An 18,166-nucleotide genomic window follows, 5' to 3' on the forward strand; every position below is an offset into this window, starting at 1 on the left:
AGACAGAAAAAACAATCACTTTGACTTGCGGTGGGGCAAACCGACTTTAAACTGGGCAACATCAGAGGAATTTCAACTGAACGGGTTTGAAGCAGAGAGGGGAAAAAAGAAATTCTGGATTACTTTGAAATCACAGAGGATTAAAAAATGCATTCAGGGCTGGTCTGGGTTCCCATGGTCTGGAATTTCACATCATAATGCCTATTTTCTTTGCAGCCTGCATGATCTATTTAGTGACATCCAGTAAATATCTTTTATTCAGCTGTTGATGACTTTGTAAAAATTACTTATTGACACGATTGTTTCTTTCACCAATTACTTGATAGTTTTACAATTCACCACAATAGAATTTAGCTTAATGTTGAATTGCTCCCGTTACATGGTAAACATGTTCTTTACCATCTATTGGTTCAAGATAATGACAGACAGGCACAATGCATATAAACGGTGTCACGTTGTTTCAGTTGTTTTATTGCTTTAATTTCCTTCTTGGTTCATAAATGTTGAATTGCTGTTGCCACGGTACTTGTTTTTGTTTATAGCCCTGTCTGTTTTTATGTGCACAGCTGCCACATGAGTGCAGCGGCGTGGGGATGAGGGGAATGTAGAGGTGCTTTTAAGGATATTCTCATGGTGACTGTGTGTAAGGGCAGAGCTCTCCGTGGGCTCCCTCCCGCCTGCCCTCTTGATTATTGTGCCATTTCACCCCATGCCTTGGCTGCATCCTTAGGAGACGTCAGGGCCTCTATCTCACACATGGCTGCTCTGACTCGACCCCCACTTTGCCTCATGCTGGCAATGAGCGCAAGCACTTGCACTGTGTCAGTGTGTACGTGTGCATGCTCACGCTTTTTTTATTCTGGAAGCTAATTAGAATAACAATAACAGGAATGCAGTTTTCGAGCCATCCTCTACCAGTGGCACAGCAGCGACGGGGAGCGCTGTCCCACGTGTTCCTGAAAGAGCACACGCCACTCTATTCATCCAGATGTGTCGACCAAAGCAAAAGTCCCTACTCGCCTGTGTTTATGCAGAGGCTGTAGTGCTGAGGAGGTTTGGGATCATACGGGATATTTTAGGAATAAATCTCATGAGATCCTTTAGTGCAAGAGGATTTTCTCTAAACTCATCAAATCAACATTGGATAACAATCGACCAAAAGGTCCTAAAATTGAAAAAAATAATCAAAAATGAAGGAGAAGCTGTTGTTGACAAGAAAAGACCAACAGTTTAGTGTAGCATTAAAAAGATAATACAGATTATAAATAAAGTCTGATGTAATTAAATTTAGCAGAAATGCTTTCAAGGTTTTTAATTGCTGTCTTTCGTTAATCATTTTTTTATCCTGCTATTATTGGCAGAGGTAATAAATACCAGAACGTTTTTTTCTTTCTTTTTTACTTGCTCCTGTTGTTTAGCAAACTGGATTGCCAATGAACAGCCATCAAGTGTTTTTAGCTAAACAGGTTCATGCTGGTGGGGCTTGTGGCTACAAGTAACTCACTGCTGATCATCAACAAGTGAGCTTGTTCCCAGCTCAGAGCTAATCTCAGCTGCTCCTGATACACATCTTGAGTCATTATTACAATGAGATGACTACAGCTGTTTTGTGGATCGGTGCAGTTTTCTTAAAACAGACACTCCCATGGGTGCTTAATAGTAATTTTGCTCCACCAAATGTAATTTATCAGTTCATTTAGGTGCAATGTTCAATTTTTGTCCCCCATTAAAATCAGGCTTGCCTTCTAGCTCAATAGCTAAGGGGAAAAAATGTGGATAGGAAGGTGTAGTTCTGGCAATTAAGTGAAATACCATACTGGTGACTGTGTATCCAAGTTAGAGATTGTTATAAGAAACCTCTTAACTTGTCAACATTGAAATGCAAATGCGCACTAACGTGTTGATCAAAAAATCCAAGTCTAGTGAATGTCCAATGGATTCTATTTTAAAGAGTGACCCAAGTCAACATAAAACAAATGTCAATATAATTGCCGTCTCTGTCAGTCTTGTATGAAAGGGAAGGTGTCTCCAACGAAGGCTGGAGCTGTCAAGAATGAAGAAACGGCAAGCGTTTGTTAAAGCTGACAGATTAGTCAGTGCTTCTTGGAATATGACGGATTCTGCTTGGCATAACAGGCAGTACCTTGGGGGTTGTGCGACAGTTGCCCATCCCCTTATCCCAGCCCCAACTCCTGGTACCCCCCTTCTCTTGCTTTAGCTTTTCCTGTAACTACCAACCCCCTTTCATGAAGATTCTCAAGCACCATCTTTAAATCAATCAAAGCTCAAACTCTGAGAAAATTAAATTCTGTTTTTTGGCTGCTGACTAAAGATAATTTAGAAATCCTTGTATAGAAATCTTGACACCAGTGATAAGAAATCATACACCATTTCTTGTGGATAAAATGTAATATTTCCCTTGTTAAAACAATCTTGTATCAATTTAAACGTTGGGGGAACCCATCTATCAAAACAAGAAAAAAGGGGATTATATGACACTTGCTTTTGTCAACAACCACCCCCCTCCCTCCACCGAGCTACACATTCCTAGACGAAGAGCATTTAGGGCCATCGTTCATGCGCTGGCTCTACTGGGAGTTATTGCCACCCCCATCCCCTCCATGCGCAGACCAAAACTCCCAATCCCTCCCTTTTACCACGCAGCGACACACAGTTACACGTCCCTGCTGTTCATGAATAATCCAGGCAGCCTGACAGGCCATTGCACTCAGCTTTGTGGGGGAAGAAGCTAGAACAAAAGACGGACAGCTCCCAGAGCAGCTATGCTTGAGTAGGTTCAGATGAGAAGACAATAGTAACTAGTGTCAGTACAGACAGTGGCATGAGGCTTCAGACGAAATCCCATATTCAGGCTCCTGCTCCTGTCTCAGTGCTGCCATTCCAGATACAACAGCTATCCTCGTTGCCTTCCTCTGGAGAGAAAAAGACAAAGAGGAGCCATCTACTCCTCTTTTTCTGCAGATATTTAGTTAAGACGGCGCGAGGGCAACAAGTCTCTCAGATTTTCTCCCTTTCCTTATCGCCAGGGTCATTAACTCTGTTCAACTTTGGTTAACCTCATCAAAGACAAACTGTTAAAACACGCTCAGAGTTTAAAAAAAAAAAGAAGAAGAGAGAAATTTCACAAGAAGAACCACCAACTGTGCCCTTTGTCCTTGTTCAAATGCTGAGCCCCCTGCCAAGTTTTTCTGTTCCAGTCCAGTTCACACCTTAAAACAGCTTGAAAGTATTTGACATCTCCAAACACACGGGGCCGGGATTAGCAGATGTAGCAGGGCTGCAGCCACACAGGCAGTTATTGTATTAGTCTGTGCAGTTCTTCGTGAGGGGAGGGGGGGTGTCAAGGCGTTTGTGATTGCCATTCGGGTGATCTTGACTGTAACTGCCGAAAGAAACTCGCTTGCATGGATACTCTTCTCATTTTGTTTACTGTCACACCTCAGAATTTGATTGAAGTGTCACAAGCATCGGCTGTGTATGAGAACTGGACTAAGTAACCCCTCCCCCCTCACGTTCCAAAGAGGAAGTGCCCGCTGGCTCCAAGAAGCCGAAACCCTTTAGACTTCTATTGAGCAATAAACAGCTATTGTTCGGTCATTACATTTGTCGGAATAGCCATTTTTGCTCTAATACCTATTCTTAACATGTTCTTGCGAATCCTAATATATTATTTCATTATATTTTTTCTTTATTGTATATTTTTCAAGTTATAAAATGACCAATCAATTGCCTACTGGCCCCTGACAGATTTCGTTCATCCTGCTTTCAAGTAGTAGGGGTGTGGACTTCCAGCAAGCTTACTCTCGATTGGCAATAGTGGTTCCCATAGAAACAATGCTGTCTGGCTCCAATATGGTCATGTCTGTATCGAACAGTTCAGGAAGAAATGGGTTAGGTTTGACCCATACAGGCTTCTGTCTGACATGACTCAGCAGCGTTTGTTCCAAGATTGTAGAAGCTGCTTTTTTTTCTCTTCCTCAAGCTTCAAATTTTCAGCTTTAATGTCCAAATCCAAAGCTGTTTATATTTTAATTTACTCCACAACTTGGTTCCGCGTTTGTATTTCTAATGGATTTTTTTGTTTACTCATCGACACTGCCACATGGAGATTTTTTACAAAGTCTGATTTCTCTGTTGACATGTTGATATTTGACAGCTTGATATTAGTCCTCAGGCCGTCGTTGTGACCTTTGAGAATGTAAGGTTTCCTCTGCCAACAAAAAAAGACAAAAAGATAACACACACATACTTACACAGAGCCACAGGGGGTACCAGGCCACAGCTCCATATGGAGATGCCTATGACTCAGCGTCTATGTAAATCTACACCTACATCTTGACTGACAGAAGCTCGAGGATAACAAACCTGTTTGCACAAGATGTGTCGTCGATTAAAACCTTTAAAAGTCAGAGCAGATTGCATGAGGGGGACTGATGACATAATGAACTGTGGGTTTGAGATGGTTCATGTATTCTGCTGTGCTGTTAGTTTTGGTGAAGCTCGGTACAGTTGCTAGCTAGCTGCTGGAATGAAAATGACACCAGCTGAATGGTTGAATTGCAGTTATCTGGCTATTTCCTTAAATGTATCACTTTGTTTAAGCCAATAAATTAACCTTTATATAGTGTTAGAACCGATCATTTTTGTTCCTAATATACCCGGATCATCATATACAAATTAAATAAAATTGAATAAAAAAAAAAAAAAACATTGTGTCAAACGGGAATAATCAGAGTTTATTTGTGTTGGAGCAGATCTGAAGAAGCTTCTGACTGAAGACACTTTGTTGTTTACCAGAACAGCGCTCAGAGGATGTGCTGTGGTGTTCATTATGTTGTGCACCTCATGCAACATTCCTCTCCCCACAATCAGTTCCAGCATTTCCAGACTCATACCAGCACTGAACCAGACTGCTTTTATCAGCTTTTTTTTTCCAGTCACTGCCTCAAATGCTGCTACTCCCAACAGATGATGGCCTCTAAAACCAAAACACATTAAAGAACTTGGAGTTTTCAAAAAAGAACATTGGACTTTTTTCCTTTGAAAACTGCCTCAATTGATCTTTTTCTAGTTCAGCTGAACACCGAAATCTCCCCAGTTGTACTCCAAATCCACCTGTTTTCCCAGGATTCACTTACTGTTAACTTACACACATGACGCTTTGATTTGCAGCTAATGTCTAAAAGTGAACACACAATGCCGGCAAAGGTCACTTGAATGTAGACGGTTTGCATCAACCCTGTTATCTTATTATGCTAGCGAGAAGCTGGTCTCAGATGACCGTGTATTTTCTAAATCTAGTTTTGGCAGAACACACAGCAGCTGTGTTGTTTTCTGATGTCACACAGTCACCTGCCGTACAGTAGTACGAGGGCTGAACTTGTGATTATGAGATTAGCTCGAGAGGCCCCACTTGAGAAATGAGGAGGCTGGGAAGTAACGGGTTAAATAACATATGCTTGGGAAGGAAGCTGGGAATAAAGTCGGGGCGACCTCTGAACAGTCTGACCCGAGTGACACTGATTAGAATTAGAATGTGAAGAGTACACGGTGGCATGGATGACAGGCAAACCTAAAGCATGGTGGAGGGGGACTGCCTTTGACTCAAAATTAAAAAAAAGGAATTTGTGGCTATTTTCTAGTGGTGACTGTTTAAATCTATCATGGCTTCATTTAAAAAAAATGTAAAATTTGGCTTCTATATTTATAAATATATGCCAATTTGCATAAAAGTAGCAGCAGACACATGCACAGTACTTCTGCTCATCATGTTAACACCCCGATGTAAATAGGTCAAATTTAAGGGTCAGCTGTGCCTTAAGTACCCCTGCCCTTGTGGGTGGCTTTGCATTTTGTGTTGACATGGGTGGACTTGTGCACTTGAGGGAAAGCTGGAGGCGGTTGGGGGGTAGGGTGAGTGGGATTCATAGGGTTTAAAAAAAAAAAAAAAGGAGGAGGGGAGTCGTGGATAGGAGCTGATCATTGGCTCTGTTCTATTTTAAAAAAAAAAAAAAACGCTTGTGGGTTTGCCGCTTGACTGGATATTTGTGACAGCTAAAGTCCTGCCTGACACATCTGCCAGGGGCGCCGAGCTCTCAGCCATACGGCTCGTCCTCAATTAGAAGATTTTTGGTTTAAATCCACCAAAAAAAATGGAGATTCCACCTTGATATGTGACTGAAAGTTGACACAAATATTAGCAGAAATATTAATTGATTTTCACACGAAGAGTGACTTCTAGGCATTACCTCCTCTTGTACTTTAAAGGTCATGTTACCTGTTGGTTAATGACTTTCTATGTTAAAGTATCCTTTTATGGAAATGGGTTTTTAGGTCATTTTATGTAACCGTTCAGTTACAGAGGTAGACTTTACCCTGCTGGCTTGTTTGTTGGAACATTGGGATGTCATCAGGTGTGAAAGAAACGCCCATTACGCTTCTGTTGTACTTTCCTTTCCGTTCATTAGCAGTTGCAGTTTTACCCCGAGGAATGTTGAAAAACTTCAGCAACAAATTATTTAGGTCACTTCTGTTGAACAAATCAAAGCCAAACATAAAATAAAATAAAAAATGCAAGGATGTGTTACAATCAAATACCTGCTTTGTCATCTTACTGGTATCAGGATTTTTTTTTAGATACCATGTAACTTGGAGAGATAAAATGGCCTCATTGCATAACTCACTGTGCAATGAAAACAGTGCATAGCAGAGAACACTGGACAACTACTTGCAAAATACCATGTCACCACTGGAATTTAGCCTCTAAATCTATTATTTTAATATGTGAAAATCAACACTTAATCCGCTTTATAAGTGTAACTAAAGAAACAATTTTAATTAAATGTTTTTATATATAATTTTGATCATTAAATCATTTTTGGAAGTGGAGAAATTATCAAAACTTTGCTACAATTTAGTTTTTGACACGATTGTTAGCATTTTTGCCCACTCTTTTTCACAGCAGTGCTTCAGTTTGTTGGGGTTTGCAGACAACTGTTCATGCACAGCTCTGTTGACATGATGGTGTTTTGTTTGCACTTAGGTCTAGACTTTGACTGGACCATTGCAACACTGTCTTCTCTTATTTTAGCATTCTATAGATTAGTATCAGTCATTTTTGTGCTGCAGTCTGTCAAATATTTAAAAGTAGATTCCCTTCTTATACAGACCTTTGACTCTCACTTTGAGCTGAAACAATGCTATTAAATTAACCCCTTTTTTTAATTCTCAGATTGTAAAATTAAAAAACCTCTTTTTGTGTTTTTGTTGTGCAGTACATAAAGATCCCCGCTCCAACTCCCGAATCTCCAGATGGATTCAGAGTCTTCTCCTTCTACTTATCCAGTGACAGCAAAGACAAGCCTCAGTCCAGCTTCGACTGCATTCACCAGTATGTTTCAGGGTGAGTGACAAATCCCACGTTTCCACTCTCCCAACTCAAACGGGAGGCGACGGAAGAGACCACAGAGCCCAAAGTGGCTTCTCTCATCAGCGCCACAGGAGGCAGCGCCACTGCCGAGCTATTGTCAACTGCAATTATGCCTAAAGGTTGTCATGCTGCAATTGACCTCAAAGGTGTGTCAAGTAATGATTGAGAACAAAGGAGCTGGGTGTTTGCCTCACAAGTCTGGTTATAGCGGGTTACATTAGTGCAGTGCTGTTATACGTTAGGCTGTGGCGCTTTGCATTTTCTCTGTAAAAAAAAACTCTACCACAGAGTCTGTTGTGTGTGCTATCTGAAATGAAAAACTACAAAAAAAGTACTGTTTGTAGCAATGATCAGTAAGGCGAGCCACTTAAAAGTCTTCCTCTACGCAGGGAGGGCAGGGATCACCTGGAGGGCCAGGGCAGCATACAGGATAAAATCACGGTTTGTGCCACAGATGACTCCTACCAGACGACCCGGGAACGCATGTCTCAGGTGGAGAAGGACATCTGGAGCCGCACAGCCATTGAGATCAAACCAGGGCCAAGTAAGCTTTATGTCTCCTTAGAACAAAAGAAGTTTATTAAGACATGTTTTATTCCCAGAATGTTTCCATCTGGTAATTACATAAAATTAAATTTACAATATAGTTGACTTGTTGGACTTTTTTCCCCCGATCATTCAGTTCTTTTCACTCTGTTGAGGCACTTATCCAGTTTTCCTGACAGCATCTCGTATTCATTAGCATTTGTTAGACTCTTGCCTGAACACGACACAAACTAACAAAGTTTTGACTAAAATGCAGCCACATTGACTGCAGCCTCATTTATTTCCTTTTAATAAAAATATCATATAACTATCTGAGACTACATAATGTTGGAAACCAAATGAAGCAGCAAAAGATGTTTACTTCCACATTTCCTGCTTGATGCAAACCTTTCTTCCTAGATGCAGTCAGTGAAATGAACGGTTGACTGCACTATTTTGTCCTTTTTTTGTGGTACCGCAATGCTTTACCTATCAAAAAAAAGATAAATAAATGTCTATCCACAATTATAGCCTGCTTTAGAAAAATGTCCATAATTTAGATAATTATGTGTCATTTGCGTACGGTGGAGAGGCATATAAGCAAGACATTTGTTGGCACCTCGTGCTAGAACACGAGACAACACATAAATTCAACTTTTTTTTTAGAATCTCCACATCACTGCTAACAGAGTCCACTTTTTAGATTTAAAAGTGTCTCGAGAAGCTGGCAGCTAAGTAATTCTAGAAAACTCCTGAAGCTGTTTTCTTACAGGAAAGTGTTGGTTCTTGTTGTTGCTTGTCTGAAATGTTGCCGTGTGGGTTGGGACATCTTTACATTTGTTGAAAGTAAATGTTGTTCTGCATTCTTCTTCTATCACTTTACCACTGAAAGCAAAATGTTGTTTGAGTTTGGCTAGACAGTTGTAACGAGATTAAAGTCTACAGATTCCCCCCAGAAACACGTGAGTCCAGCAGAATTAGCTCTGCAACAGGAAGAAAGGGACTCGGTTGGAGTGGCTGTAGTTTCCTGGCTCCTCTGTTTACCTGCTGTCTCTGCCGTACATACGTTCAACAACGCTTCCTCTTTAGATAGACGTATGTGAGGTCGGTCCACGCAATCACAGATTAAAACAGCCTTTTCAGTAAACAGTCTTATCGGCAGTGCTTGCACGAATCCGACTGCATTGCAATTAAGAGATAGAATAAAGTTTTATTACCTGTGAATTGTCTTGTGCGGGCCTGCCTCAAACTTTTATGCATGATATGTGTGCGTGGCCTCAGGGTGGAATCATAAATGGCATGTTCAGTCAGATAAGCTGGAAGCTCGGTGTAATTTGACGCAGTAAAGCTTTCGGAATCACAGTGGGATTCAGTAGTTCTAATCAGAGCGGCTTCTTCCACCGTTTGAAACCCCCTGTGGTGTTGTTTGGATTCAAGGCAGGTGTGTCAAAGTCCAGAGGAAGCACGGGCTGATTTCAGGTCCAGATAGCAGCACCAAGCACTCCCCCAACAACAAGAGGAGCCTGCTCCCGAGCCCTGTGGCACACCGACCCCTGAAGGAGCGCATCATTCATCTCCTGGCCTTGAAGCCCTACAGAAAACCGGAAGTACTCCTCTGGTTGGAAAGGGAGCGGGCCAGCCTAAAGGACAAGGCTGAGCTGATGTCGGTACTGGAGGAGGTGAGTCACATTGTTGACAAACAACACCTGTCCTCTGACGCAACTAGTAGAATAAACGACTGCACAAGTTTAGCTCGATTTTTAAGAAGTTCCTAATTTGGTTGTTTGCTTGTGTCCTGACTGTTTCACACAGCTGAGAGCAACAGACACTTTATTTGCAACTTTATCCTGCTACAGTCATTAGAATAGCTCTTTGATTATCTTTTAAAAAAGGGTGGGGTCACTGCTGCTGGCATGTAAAGTATTAGTCACGACAAAAATGTTCATGCACATTTTTTTTACTGTGAGTACAGTTAAAGCGACAGGTCAAAATAAACTACTACAACACAAAAGGGGGAAGTAGGTGAGACAGGCGTATAGACTTTTAATTTTTTTAACACCCACAAACCCTAAGCAAAGGGACCTGTGAGTGCTGTTTAGTGCAGCCTGACTGATTGAAATTAGACAATCACCACATCCAGTCCAGCTCCGGTGCGTACGACGAAATCTGTGCTCAACTTGAAAAGTGTAAGAGGTCCTTGCATTGCAACCAGTCCGGTCCAGCCTCTGCGGCGCTCCATATCTGTTTCGTTGGCTTAAAATTTTTGCCAAGCCAGAGCATTTTTTTTGTAAAGTTGGGGCTATTGACCTAAACCAGAGTGCAAAGTGCACCCAGTACATTTTTCAAAATAACATCTGGTTTCCGCTGCATAGGCGAGTGATGCCGAAAAAGAAGTGTTGTGAATATCGTTCAAAATCACGGCAGAATGAGGGTTTGTTTACTGCTACGTCCTATAAAAATGATGGGTTATTGCGTGAGTTATTATGCGAGTTCAGAGTCTTACCCCGGGCTCACACGGCTAGCGTTGCGGCTCCGTAGCCTTACTCCCTCATCGCACCTGAGCTGGAATGCTCCGGGGTCAGGACAATGGCTGCAGCAAGACCGTAGCCAGTGTGAGTCATCTGCCGTCGCTATACCGCTCCGGCGAGCCCGGCGTCAGAATGTAGTTTATCTGGACTTCCTACAGGTGTCCTACAGGTACTTACATATTCGTGCACACACCGTACATGTGTTGTTTGCGTGCAATCAGTAAGGGGCCAGAACCAGCACCTTAGTAATGACTAGAGTGTACCGTTGAGATATCAAATTACATCATAACTGTGTGCAACTTACACTAGCCTTACGAATACTTCATGAAACACTTGCCACACACGTTTTATTTTCATCACAAATTCTGCAGCACCCATACGAGTAAACATACGGTGCAAATGACTAAAGCTTAACTTAAAAAGTGGGTCAGTTTTGGTAAATTTGCATCAGCTTGTTTTTGACAGAAATAGACACATACTTCCTGTTTTCTTTGTGGATTTATTTGTTGCTGTGTTTTTTGTTGCTTTTTCTAGGTTGGTAAACTAAATCCTAAAGACCAAAGCTATTCTCTGAAGGATGAGTTCTACAGATTTGTTCAGAAAGATTGGGCTGGGTACCTGGAAGAGGAGAAGCAGCTCATACACAGACTCCTGATCAGGTGAGAACCAAAACCTGCACCGATGCTCTTGATCCTTTTATCTTTGTAAGATAAAAGGGTTTTCGTAAGCAAAAAGAGGTGAGCTTAGTTTAGCGTAGTTACAAGTTTGGATTGTAGTAAAAATCAAAAACCCATTCAAGGTTTTTTTTTCTATATTAATTCAGTTCATAAAAATCAATCTTCAAAGGAGCTCGGAGGAGGTAATCATGGTGTGGCTCCAAAGGACGACTTGGCGTCCATTTCTTTGAAATGAAATTCATCGGATTAAAGCAATTATTTACATTTCTAAAAGTGTCAAAGACCGCTGTCCTTGGGAGTCGGCGCACACAGACAGGAGGAGGGATAGATACTGTTTTTGTAAACAAAAAGCCAGAAAAAGGAACATGGAAGTTGGCCCTCACTGATTACTTCCCAGCACCGATGAAAATCTCAATGGACGCATTAAAGTCGAGAAAAACATCCCTGCGCCCCCCCTTTTTATTTTTTGCCAAATGGCAAGAGTTTTAAGGATGAGCTTTGAGAGTGTCTTTTCTCCTCTCGTACCTTTCATCTGCCTGCCAGCGAGCATGCGGGCCATGTGCTCGACCACACTTTTGGGGGAAAAAAACTCGGTGGAGCACATGGCCTGCTTGATTTGTGTCGCTGCTGTAAATCCTGCTGGAGGATTGCAGCGCCCCTCCCAAGTGTAGAAAGCTTACAATAATAACAATTTGCCAAAAGTGACAGAGCTGTGAAAAGTTAGGAAATATTACTTTTTAAATTTAAATTCTTTTAGCTTTTCTTTTTTGGTGAGTCATATTTAAGAGCTCTGGAGTAAATGAATTATGACTTTCTGTTCTGGCATCTGTTTGAGGAAGGAGCTGTCGGAAACAGATTACCAGAAAAGTGGGCGTGGCCTAGCAGAGGTTATAGTCTCATTCTTCGGGATTTTGTTCTGTCTTTGTGTCTCGTCCCCCGCCCCCCCTCGTTTCGCCGAGACTGACAGCTGCAGTAATTTCAGTAATCATTGCCTCTTCCTTCTCCAGTTTTTCTCGTAGCGATCATTCATCCTCGTCCTCGCGAATCCGCCAGGGCGAGCGTTATGACATGACATACTGTCTCTTCCTGTTTGGCTTCACGGGTCATTAATCCGGCGGTCCGGCTCCGACTGAAGGTGCTGTGTTCTTAATCTTTCCTCAGGAAACTTCAGCCGTCGCACAGTAACCAGCTGAGGAGTCCCCAGTCCAACCATTCATTCCACAAATCTCCCGGGGACTCTCCGTTGCATCTCAGTCCTGCCAAAAACCTCTCAGTGGTAATTTTTCATCTGAATTTTCCTCATTCCCCTTCTGACACGTGTGTCTATTTGTCCCGGTGAGCGTTAGGTTTTGTTTTAAAGTAGCTTGAGACTTTATTTAGCTTTTACTGAAACTGAAGAGATATTTCCTCCCTGTGGAAAGAAGTCTATATTTAGGCTTCTGATGAGAAGGACGATTATTCTGCAAAGGCATGTACTGTAAATGTGTAGATTATATCTTCTTAGGTTATGTTTGTGCCAAAAAACTCCAAAAACAAATTCAAACTTGCCCACTTAAACTTGAGACAATTAGATGCAGGAAGTCCATCTATGTTCATTTCATCTTTCTTACTCTTGCTGTGTTTGCTTCTTCGCTATAGAAACGCCCTCTGACCTTGGAGACGTCCAACATCCAATCCCCAAAAAGGCAAAAGCTGTCGGAGCCGTGTCAGCCGCTGCACTCGCCCTCCCACACGGACTGCGCCGTCAACAGGCCTCGTGGCTCCTCCGCTCACGCAAACCCCAACGCACAGATCAAAGCCGGACTCGACAAAGCCAACAATCATCTCCCCGACGATCTGTACTCGCCGCAAAAACTCGCCCAGTCGCCCACCGTATCTAAACCGGAGAGGACCGAGGCGGCTCCTCCCGCTCCCAGCCCCAAGCCTCAACAGCAAAACGACAGCTCTATTTGCACGGACCTGCAGCTAGCCAACGGCCAGCATAAAAAGAAAAGGTCCAAAAAACACAAAGACAAGGAGCGGGAGCGCCTAAAACCGGGGTGGATAGAGACGAGTCCAGACCTTAAGCAGAATCAAGAAAACCTTAAAGGTAAACTTCAATATAACTTCACACAATAAACCTGAACAGTTATTGTCTTCTATCTTCAACCAATTGTTGCAAAAAACGGTACGAACGTACGTTCATATATTTCTTGTTGTCGGGTCTCCCCCTGCTGCCTCGCAGCTTGTTGATGATTGACTGAAGAACAGCTGGCTGACCTATGGTCAAGTGCTTCAGCAGGCAGCTGCACACGTCAGAACCTTATCTGCCGGCTGTTAATGGCTCACATGTTGGATGCATTATTACACGGATTGCATTATGTTGTTGTTTTATTCCCGCAGACCACCAGAGGGAGAAAACACCTGTTAACGGAACTTCAGCAGAAGAAGTGCCTGATTATTTAATGTAAGTTTGCATCTATATTTAGATCTTTGAAAAAAGTGCTGGTGTGAGTGAGAAGCTTCAACCGCAAAAATTCAGAGAAACGGAGGCGAGTGGAAGATCTGGATAAATAAGCTGCTGCAAAGCTTGACTGAGAATTACTCTGAAAACAAATGATCTTATTTCTTCCCCTCATACATCTGCTCAGCACATCATGCTGTTAAACACCAAGCCCTCTAACATGCAGTGCCATCTAGTGGAGAGTTTGGAAAATACTTCAATTTTCTCTCAACTTCAAAATAAAAAATGTTCATTTTCTCTTTCTGTTTCAGAAAATATAGCCGCATAACCTCGCTGGAGCTGCGTCAGCAGTACAGCAGCGACTTCTGCGCGGAGTATGACGAATACAGAGCCCTGCATGACAGGATTGGAGCCATCACAGAGATGTTTGTTCAGTTGGGCTCAAAGATCAACACCCTCTCCCCGGGAACACAAGAGTACAAGGTACTGTCTGTGCTAAGAATCTGTCAGAGCTGCCCCCCCGTCCAACACCACAAAATGACCGCATACACAACACTCTTTACACCCTTTGTCTTCTTATTTTCTTTCAGCTCATGGAGGAGCAAATTTTGCAAAAGTATCGGAAGTATAAGAAAGTAAGTTCTGCTGTTGTTTCATTCAAAAGAAGGGCAGTTTACTGTATTTTCTGGAGTATAAGTTGCAACAGAGTTTAAGTCACAGGAGCCAAAAAAAAATCACAATACAGAAGAAAAAACGTTTATAAGTCGCACTTTAGGGAGAATTGTTGACCTACTGTAGCTTTCAGCGCTACTTCTGTATCTCTGTAACCCAGTTTGATGACTCGCTATTAGTCCAAGGAAGGAAAAAGCAAAAATGTTTCTTTGCAAATAAAAAAAAATTAGAGAGTACAGGAGGAGAACAATAAGATTCTCCTCGGTGTTTATTTAAGGCAGCGCTTCTTCTTCTTCTTTGCTGTTGTCAGTTGTAAACCCTGACACACACACACCTACAGTGCCCTCTAGTGGTTGTTAGTGGGAAACAACCGCTAAAAGTCAAGACTATTATGTTATGTTCACAGCGAACCCGTTTCATGCAGCATCGGTGACCAGTTTCAATGTTAAGTCAATGGCATAGATGTGAATTGAGGCCATCTTAAGTCCCGCGGCGTGATTAGAATAACGAGGGTGGCACGGCAGTCTGGGAGTAGCTTAACTTGAGCGGCGCGGCCAGAATTGAAATATCAAAATTTTGGCAGGTCGCATCGGCCAATCAAGAACTCAGGTTTGGGCGCCTTGCGTTTTCAGTGACCCGATCAACAGGTAGAATACTAATCCAATAGGAGGGTTTTTGTCCTGAGCTTCCTTCTACTTCCTTAACCCACTGGAGCTGCGGGGTTGCTAGAGCATCCGGGTTCTATTGGGCGAAAGTGGGATACACTCTGGACGGATCGTCAGCCTTTCCCTCCAAAGCTGTTTGGCTGCAGCCCGTCAGCCTCCCGTAGTCAGCAGAGCTCAAATCTTAAAATGCAAAAAAATAAATAAATAAATAACTGTCAGGGTCACCGGTTATATTAGCCTTTTGTGACCAAAAATGAGTATTTTTGTACCAAAATGTGCGTCACACAGGGGTGGGGGTGTGATGTTCCTGCTCTGGACTTTCTTCCAGTTAATGATTTTCAGCCGCCATCTTGTCTGCCACCAGGTCCCCCTCAGGAAAATAAGGAATATAAGAGCCTCTGGCCAAACTACGCTAAAAACTACAACTTATACTCTGAAAACCACAGATGTATGTTTATGTACATGATCTATGAATAAGATTCTTAATGCCAAATATTGTGGAGCAAAGACTAAAAAGTCTTCACTGATAATCAAAGACTCTTCTTCCTTTTTCAGAAGTTTCCCGGGTACCAGGAAGAAAAGAAGCGATGCGAGTATCTCCATAAGAAGCTGTCTCACATCAAAGGTCTGATTGCAGAATACGACCAGGCACAGGGACTCTCCTAGTACCCGGGCTCGACCTTTCTCTCGGAGTGAAACACAACTGGACCAAAAGACTCCAAATGGACCCGAGGACTGCTTGATCGGGTCCAGAAGTCACTGAGACACTATTCACATCACTTCTCAGAGTGTTAATGGAATTGAGGAGTGTGTTTTTATTTTCTTCTTTTTTTCCTCAGAAGTGGGCTGAAACCGCCGACTTGTGATCAAATGTTACCATGTGAGATTCTGGCTTTCAGCTCTGATCGTAGCTAGATTCTGTTCTGCTGTAAAACGCTGAGGCGGCAAACGCCGACGGATGAGATCCTTCCTGCCTAACTGCATAACTATATCTTATGAGAAATTTAAAGTATTAATTATGAAATATTGAAGTGGTGGTACAATCAATCTTAAGGGTATGAAAAAGTCTTTATATTTAAATGCAACAACAACAAAAAAAAGGAGTTTATTCACTTTTGCTGACAGCACGCTCTCTGTTTCCTACAGTCAGATTAGCTCTTATTTATTTTAACAGTGTTACGTCTTTCAAACCAACGGATGAAATTCTAAGCGTGTCCACCTTGATTGACTTAAGAAGCCCACTGTTCTTCGTGACATAGATGTGTGGCTTTCCATTTCATTTCCACGCCGTGTCGGTTCGCCACAAAACCGCTTTTCCTAGTCCGGCGATGCTGATGTTTGCGTCACTTTTACCCAAGTGTAGCCTCCACAACCATGAACTGCCTTCTCTCAGCTCATCTCTAAAGCCTTTTGCTCTCAAGTTTACTAAATACGGCGGTATTTTTTCAGTAAACGATGGATTTAGTGAAAGGAGGGAAAAAAAAAGTTTACAGGGTATTTATTTTTAATAATCAAGTGTTTTTCCTATTAGATTTGTTCAATTCTGGTTGAAGTGGCTACTGTTTTTTTTTTTTTTTTTTTTGGAGATCATAAATTCACATTAGCGTTTTATTTTTTTTGGTGAATGTGACAAAGACAGATGCCTTTCACAAAGTGTTTCATGAGGGCTGGTGGTCACGGTAAACCTCCGTGCTGGAAGGAGCGATGTGACCTCAGGAGGCTGCAGGAGAGGAACATCTGATTAACCAGATGTTTATTCCCCCTTTCATTAGCTGTGACCATGACGTAGAAATTCAATTTATTGTAGCAGAACTGCCGACTACTGTCTTACTGATGGCCTAATAGGAGAGAGTGAAGTAATTACTGTCTGTCAAACATTTCCATGAATCTGCTGTTCCTAAACGCTCCTGGTTTAGTTGATTTTAAAAACACTTTCGGATCATTTTGTCTTCTTATTTTGAAGGACAGTTCAGTTACTGAGTAGTTATGCAACAATAGATGTATCTGTCTTATTTTTTGTTTGTTTTCTGTGTCTTAATTCTCTTTTTATCTGTAGTTTTGTGTTTTTTGTCTTCTGAAATTCAGTTTTCCTGGCAGAAATCCATTCAAAATGAGCTTTATTCGTTAGTCTTGGAACAACGACCCAAAAACTGTTGTCGGCTCATATCCATCGACTCTTCGGATTAACACTAAAGAACTGTCTGGTATGTTTCAAGGTTTTGACAGGAACGTGTTTTTAGCATGTGATGGTGACTGGCACTGATCCCAAATAAAAAAGACAGATTTTAGGATTTTATAGGTGTTTAAATGTTGCCAAAGTACAACAAAAATGATCTCAGAGCTGTGCTATGCCAAAAGAAATGATCCCTATCTTCAATATAGTGGAATTCAGTATGGATTTGTTCATGGACAGGTTTCTGTTGGTTGAACATCCACATTAATTCATTTGTTCATCTTTCATATTAAAAACAAACAAAAAACATTTTTTTCGGATAAAGTAGGAAAGTTTACACCCAACTATCACGGATGAGAGTTTAAGGGAGAATTTATTAGGATTATTTGATCTTTTTGAAATGCTGTCAGTTTATTGCTTTTTGTTCGTTCCAGAAAAGCAGAAGCCAACTACTGAAGGTGCCTTTACATTCAGAAAACCCAGGTTCTTATCATTTAGCTGTCACTGGTTTGCTAAAAATAAGCAAAAAATTAAAAAAAGCAAAATTTACAAACTTGTAGTTGAACACTGTTTCTACTTTTCAAAAGTTCTAATCTTTAAACTTTATCTCAGCTGCCTTCTGGAATAGTCAAGGCACTGACGTGCTTCAATTACTTTATTTTGTCTAGTTCTCTAGATACTCTTTAAGATATTTGCTCATCTGCACATTTGAATCAACATTTTTAGGTTTCAGAAAACCTTTCAGATCCTTTTATCTGTACTGGAACACCAGTGGAAATGTGAAATAAAGCATTTATCATTCAGATATAACTGCTTTTTTTGGTTACTACGAACAAATCCATTATAAATTTGTTGGAATTCATCTAAATTCCTTCACTCCTCACAGCAAAACCCTAGTATCATGAAAGGGAATCTATTTTTTCAAACTGTTGGGATGCCGTTTGGTGTCATCCTCTGGAGAAAGCTTTCTAAAAGTGTATCGTCAACGTGAAATAAAAATAAAACTCTTTGATTCAGTGTTGTGTCCACCAGA

At 41.6% G+C, this 18,166-nt stretch overlaps 1 protein-coding gene across 1 annotated transcript in view; it reads left to right on the forward strand.

Annotated features, from left to right (window-relative positions):
• LOC112152915 (RNA polymerase II elongation factor ELL) overlaps positions 1-18,150 on the forward strand; it is a 23,692-nt gene extending 5,542 nt beyond the window's left edge. The window contains exons 3-12 of the mRNA XM_024282774.2: positions 7,296-7,423; positions 7,840-7,994; positions 9,413-9,654; positions 11,038-11,162; positions 12,342-12,456; positions 12,819-13,269; positions 13,563-13,626; positions 13,935-14,106; positions 14,214-14,258; positions 15,516-18,150. Of these exons, the coding sequence (XP_024138542.1) occupies positions 7,296-7,423; positions 7,840-7,994; positions 9,413-9,654; positions 11,038-11,162; positions 12,342-12,456; positions 12,819-13,269; positions 13,563-13,626; positions 13,935-14,106; positions 14,214-14,258; positions 15,516-15,626 (1,608 nt within the window). The 3' untranslated portion in view covers positions 15,627-18,150. The remainder of the gene's footprint in view (positions 1-7,295; positions 7,424-7,839; positions 7,995-9,412; positions 9,655-11,037; positions 11,163-12,341; positions 12,457-12,818; positions 13,270-13,562; positions 13,627-13,934; positions 14,107-14,213; positions 14,259-15,515) is intronic.
• The last annotated feature ends 16 nt before the right edge of the window (positions 18,151-18,166 follow it).

This window comes from Oryzias melastigma, linkage group LG6 (assembly GCF_002922805.2).
Source record: "Oryzias melastigma strain HK-1 linkage group LG6, ASM292280v2, whole genome shotgun sequence".
In the NCBI taxonomy this organism is placed as follows: Eukaryota; Metazoa; Chordata; class Actinopteri; order Beloniformes; family Adrianichthyidae; genus Oryzias; species Oryzias melastigma.